We start from the raw sequence: 6366 nt of genomic DNA, 5'->3' as shown, positions 1-6366 counted from the left end.
ATATTCTTTGCAAAATGAAGGAAAATCAAAAACAATCATTGCAGAAACAAACCAGAAAGCCTTTTTTTATGGCTTTTAATATACTGTTAACCTTCAAACTACCAGTTATTATATTTTCCTTGCTTTTACTCCCAATCTGCTAACTGCATAGCTAAAAATGATTACCTCTGCTGCACATCGCTGTGTTCTACCTTCACGAATTCACTGCTTCCGTCAGAGGAGCCTGAAGGACTAGCAATTACGTCATACGTGTCTTCACCGCCAACTGTTTGTGTTGTCAGTTGTTTGGCTGTAATGAGTACCGCCGATTCAGCTGGTAGGCCACTGACAACAGGTTCGAAACCCAACTCCATTTCCTATAACGTTTTCAGTGTAAATATTAGAAGGACGAAAATTCGTCTTCCATCCCACCTCTTCAGTTACCTATTTTGAAAAAATAACGAAACCACTTCGCTCAGAATAGCTATCTACTACCTTTCTACTTATTCAGAAGGCTTTCATTATCATTCTTTTCTTCTTTTTTTTTTTGTTATTCGTAACAACAACTGCTGTCAGAGAAAGAATGGCAAAGTTTAATTAATGTTTTGCCTCAACGACAAAAGGTAATGCACTGTGACATAATACGTCAACATCCTGGAAAGCTTCAGCTCACCTATCTTTTCGATACCACCACCATGATCATTTTTTAAAGAAGTACAGTTCCCATGCACCGATTACAAAAAGATAGTGAGGCCTATCTTTTTGTATACAGGCCTATCTTTTTGTATTTCGTTTACAGATCTTTACAGCAGCCATTTTCTTTCTTTTACCCAGTAGCACTTTTGTCTTATCTAGCATTTATCGTGAACCGATACAAGAAAATTTGAAAAGAATGGAAATTAGCTCCTACTTTCATAGGAGATGTCGATGCTGTGGACGACTCCGGATGAAACTTCGAATTAGGATCCATTCGAAAGGATCACGTTTGCACGTTTTAAACTGAAGATTTGTTAGCTTGCTCGTTATTCAATAATCCCTGAAATAAATGAAGATTTCCGAATTTTTGGCAATTTTGTCAACTTTCCGATGTGCGAACTTTACTTTGCTCAACGTCAAGAGATAGAAGGATTGATCCGAAATTTAACAAATTTCACAAGTAAATATGTTGCCAACAACTTTATACAGTAAAATTTAAAATGCCGAGATTAATTTACAGACGTTCCCTTCGTGTGTTATTTCTCTAACTTTAATACATTTACTTATTGCACGTAAAAATCGTCGACTACAGACAGCGCGTGAATGCGTAATCGAACGCTGAGTGTTTTTCCCGGGTCTTATTTGATGTCGAACTGAACCAATGCAATGGATAATGGAAGTTAATTGCAATCATGCTTGCTCCACACTTACACGCACGTTCAACTCGTTCACGCACGTAAGCGAACTACATGTAGGCAGTAAAGGTTGAAATCTCGCGAATAAAAGTTAGATATTTGCTACTTTCCCAACATCAATTACCTCTTGCTTCCTCTCCTTCACTATTTCGGACAATTTCTCCCGTCTTCCACTCCTCCTACTCTATAATGCTCTTTACTATCCATACTCAATACTCAAAAAAGGCTGTGGTACTCGATCTGAAATAGTTCTAATCATGTAATATCATTCTAAAGTGTGCTCATCAAACATAACATTGTTATCATTAGCATCGAGTCCACACTCTCATTTCATCACTTCATTACATTAATTAGCCAATGTTAGGCTTCCTTTAAACATTCATCTTATTGATACATTCTTCTCAGATTGTATCTACCGAACGATCTCTTCTTGTCTCTCGCTCATTTTCCCTGTGATATACAGGGAAACAGGAACTGTTGAATTTATTAGAAATAAGAAGGATGATTAATGCTGTATTGAATCCTCCATTCCTTCATTCCTTCATCCTCTCATCCCCTTATTTCTCCACTCCTTCATTCTTTCACTTCTTTCGTTTCTTCATTCCTTCTGCCATTATTCCTTTTCAATTGTTGAATGTATGCGGTAACTATGGAAGATAATTAAATAATAAATAGTTTCATAAAAGTGAAAAAATAACAGCAATGAATGATGTAAGGGAGGGAAATTTCCAGCTTTCTCATCAAAAATAACTCTTCCAGTCAGTGTATCCTATTTATTGTAAAGCAAATTGTCCAGTCTTTCCTCTTCGCGCAATTGTCCTCATTACAAGAGGACCACATCTTGTGGTGTATATTTCCTGTTATATTCTGTCAATTGTATTCGTCTCATAATTTTGTATCTATAAAAAGTGTATGCTGCCAACTTACTGTAGATTCATCCTAATTAGCATTCTCATCAGATATGTTTCCAGTGAGTCGATTTTACCATATTTGATGTTTTCTAATTATCAAATTTATCGTGTTGATCTGATTTTATGTTTGAAAAAAGCGATAAAAATCTGTCGGACAACAAAAGATATTTAATTAATTAAGTACCCTCATCATTTAAAACAGTGTGGTAAAGTGATTGAATTCCATTGGTCAACCTTTTAAAAGCCGGAGCCAGCCTTGACTCATTAAACCTTTGGCTTATTAAGCCTGTTAATTTAAACATTGACGTATGGTTGTACCTGCATGACAAAATTTAGTTCATTTTTTTATGAGCTTGTCTTATGAGCTTGTCCTACCATGTATGTTACGTTTAATAATACTTATTTCCAGGTGCTCAGGTTATTGTAGAACCACAGTTCAGTCCTCTAACACCATATCAAAGTGCGGATTCATTACCACCACCGGTTTATGGCCTCCTGGAAGAAAGATCCGATATTGATGCAACGTTGATAACTCCTAAATTAGTTGACAATTTGAGAAATCATTATGGTAGTAAACAGAAGAAAAATGGCGAGATTTTAAGGTCACCTTCCAAAAAATGGTTACCAACCGCATCATCAAAAAATGCGCAATTGAAAAACTGGAAAGTACCGCCTGGTGCTAAGCTTATCGGTTACAATGTTCAAATGATAGCAGGTTATATACCAACAACGTACCTTAACAACAGTCGTCATAAGACTGGTAAAGGAAGATTGGAATCACAAGATTCTGAAACATCTCTGGTTACCTATTCGGAATATGTTCCGGGTTATAGTATGAATACGATTAAAAATTACGAAGTTAATCAAAAGAGTGATAAACTGAATACAGTGACTGCTCGAGCGGATTCGCTGGAGAATGATACTGATGATGAGCTGTTGAATGATGAATCAATCGTACACACAAATTTTAATTTCGGGAAGAGCAGGTTTCTCGGAAAGCGGGAAAAATCCACTACCATTGATGCTACTAGTAGTACCGTTGGAATGGTCGACCTCGGTGATTTCCTGTGGCCGGTAATTGAAGCAGAACCGGAAGCTGAGAAACAGGACGAAGAAAGCATCTTTGCAAGTAAAGTGGATCGCAATACCACAGAAAGCAATAAAGGACTTAGTTTTATCGGTCCTATCGAACGTAATCTTTCAGTCTCGCAAAAAAACACTAGCATCAGAACAACAGTAAAACCTTATTCCCGAGATACAAGAGGTAGATTGGAAGATAATCCGGTTGCGGTATTCCAGTCAGTCGTAGCGACCAGTAGTGCAGAAAGCACAGCATCAGTATATGATGAGAATCTAGAAAAACTTCAGTTTATGATTCCACAAAAAGCAAACTCATCGATGAAAAACAGATACATTGACGAAGTGCTGGAAAATTTGACCTCGAACTCAGAACAGCCTCAGTTGCGAGGTGGCGCAGGAAAAGCGGGACAAGAGTTTCCTCTTTTTCAGCAATTCTCCCCGGCAAAATTGCAAATGAATTATACTGACGGGCAAGCTACACTGATTACTAAAGAACCATCAGAAATGACAGCCTCCAGAAGATCATTACCAGTTATAACACCAAAAACCACTATTAATATTGCATTAATTCAACAAAAAAATATCGATAAGAATGGACCAACGGTTGAAACCATCATCCGAATTACGGAACCCAGCAATGAATGTGAACGAGAATCGATGGATATCAAGAGACTATCCGAGGTTCACGTTATTAGTGCCGGAAGTGCACAGAATTCAACGTCAAATCCTGTTGCTATGCCACAGTCGACGACAATGAAGATTGACATTTCTGAGTTTGATGACGAAGACTATGATAAAGCAGAGCAAAATAGGGATGGTAATAGTTTTCCGAAGCTCGAAAATCCGGAGTTTTCGGAAATAGAACCCATTAATGAGCAAAGACGTGAGATGAACGAGAAGCTGGATCCTGGGCAAGATTCTGGAGATGTAAATGGTAATGATGAACATGAGGAGTCGTTACAAGGTGCAGAATTCCGTGAAAGCAATGGGGATGACGGTGATGGACGATGGCTACAAGGAAAGCCAGTTGAAATGAAGAATAGTAGTGAAGGTATTAGTAGCAGAAATAAGGAAAACTTCAAAGATGATTATGATGATCAGGATGATGGTGACGACGATGATAATCATGATGATGATGTTCGTGATGATGATGATGATAATCCGGAAATGATTAAGGAGAATGACGACGAAGTGTTACGGTTACAGGAGAACAGCGAAGAAAAACAAGGGAGAATTGATGCATCCATCTTTGTTCCGGGACAAATCCCGACTTTCGAGGAATGGTTATCCAGCTTGCCGATTCAGCCTGCTTTTCCGTTCGGTTCCAAGAGCGGTATGTGGAATCAGTCACCAGCTGACCCTAATCACCAGTCTTTTTTCAGACCATTTAGAAGAGGAAGTAAAAATGAAGAAAATAGGCAGGAAGGACAACGTCTTGCTGCAGATTCCAAGAAAAAACAACGAGCTGGATTGTATAATTACGATCATCCTGAGGATAAGGACAAAGTTCAATTCCAAGAGCAGCGATTCATATTACCAAAAAACGTACCATATAAATAGATTGCTATAATGGAGGACTTAATTTAAAATTTGCTTGTAGAACATTCAAGTAAAGAATACTTTATTTTAAATTGCATAAACTTTGAGGACAATCAATTTAATGCTGTTGTACATTAATTCCAATTTACAAATCAAACGAAGATAAAGTTTCTTCAAATTTTATGCATTTTTTGAAATCTACTATTCCTATTTATTTATTCATAAATAGTTAAACTAATATCTTACTATTGTCGAATATTTGTGATTGAACATGAAACATTTTAAGAAATTTTCTGCTATTAGTAAACCACAGCAGTTTAAACTGTCACCAACGTTGGAAGTGATTGAAATATATGACGAAGAGAATGAGTGTCCGAACATGTATCATTTGACTTGTAAGAAGAAAAATAATCGATGCAAGAAAAATGACAAATTTTCAAGCATTTAAAAATCATTTCGAAAATCATTTTAATTCTAATTCCAAATTATTATGGAAGAAAGGATTGATATGAATTTCAGTTAAAGAGCAAAAATAGGACAACAAAACCTGATCCACATTTCTTTCATCTTCTTTTTCCTCGCCAATGAATGATGTGATGTATTGGATGAAGTAGAATAATTTTCCCTCTATTTTGCCTCAAATACCCTTTCGAATTTCAATTTATCCCTTTCTAAGTTTGATGTCGCTCTTAACGTCAACTATACCAGCAATTTTCAAATATGAAATTCATAGTTGCCATGCAACAGGTGCGAAAAGATTTTGAGATCATGGGGAGTAACATCAAAATATTTCCATCCTTACTACAATTTTCAGTGAATTTTATGCTACGAAAAAAATGAAATAAATTGACGGAAATAGGAAACATTAGTTGACATTTATTTACATACACATTGCTATAAACGGAAGAAATAATATGAAGGTGACGGTGATTGTGACATCAAACGGAACGTGAAGTTTTGTGGTACCGCCATTACAAAGATATCCGTTGCAAGCATACAAAATGCCTTCTGCATGCTCTACTTTGGTATCCATCAACTGAATCTGAAAATAGTGTCCCAAATCTTTAACCATTATAATCATTTGGCAGTGGTATTTCAACAGTGAAAAAGAATTGAACTATCAACATTTTGCGCTTGCACCATGATTTACAAACAGTTTGAGAAATCAATCTCTCACTTAATACAGAAATGAAATGTTGTAACAATTTAAAACATTTTTTCCAGGAGGCAAGTTCGATAAAAATCTAAATAAGATAACTGAAAGAGCAGATGTTTTAGGTAACCCGAAACTGAAACTGAAACTCTCATAACCCGAAAATGAAACACTGAACTGAAATCAACGTTGATGTTTTAGGTGACCCATCGACTTCTATCTCAGTTAGTTTACCAACGAACAAACTTTGCGCTCTTATTTTTTCTACCTTTCTTATGATTGGGTATTTTTCGATTCATAAGCGATTGAAAAT

General features: G+C 36.4%; 3 protein-coding genes across 3 annotated transcripts in view; 1 reads left to right on the top strand and 2 right to left on the bottom strand.

Moving 5' to 3' along the window:
* Window positions 1–161: 161 nt before the first annotated feature.
* LOAG_11642 (hypothetical protein) lies at window positions 162–1021 on the bottom strand (the record flags this gene model as incomplete). The annotated part of the gene is made up of 2 exons (XM_003147160.2): window positions 890–1021; window positions 162–356 (listed from the first exon to the last, which is right to left on the bottom strand). Exons 1-2 carry the CDS (start codon window positions 947–949, stop codon window positions 162–164), a joined length of 255 nt encoding a protein of 84 aa, XP_003147208.1. The 5' UTR covers window positions 950–1021.
* A 1607-nt stretch (window positions 1022–2628) lies between these two features.
* On the top strand, window positions 2629–4921 carry LOAG_11641 (hypothetical protein; the record flags this gene model as incomplete). The annotated part of the gene is made up of 2 exons (XM_003147159.1): window positions 2629–2659; window positions 2691–4921. 2 exons carry the CDS (start codon window positions 2629–2631, stop codon window positions 4919–4921), a joined length of 2262 nt encoding a protein of 753 aa, XP_003147207.1.
* Window positions 4922–5780: 859 nt separating this feature from the next.
* Window positions 5781–6366, bottom strand: part of LOAG_06711 (hypothetical protein) — a gene marked incomplete at both ends in the record, with an annotated part of 2785 nt that continues 2199 nt past the window's right edge. The window contains one exon of the mRNA XM_020447220.1: window positions 5781–5942. Within this exon, the coding sequence (XP_020302527.1) occupies window positions 5781–5942 (162 nt within the window). The remainder of the gene's footprint in view (window positions 5943–6366) is intronic.

Source organism: Loa loa, assembly GCF_000183805.2.
Source record: "Loa loa unplaced genomic scaffold supercont3.3, whole genome shotgun sequence".
Taxonomy (NCBI): domain Eukaryota; kingdom Metazoa; phylum Nematoda; class Chromadorea; order Rhabditida; family Onchocercidae; genus Loa; species Loa loa.
This window is presented reverse-complemented; position numbering and strand designations above follow the sequence as displayed.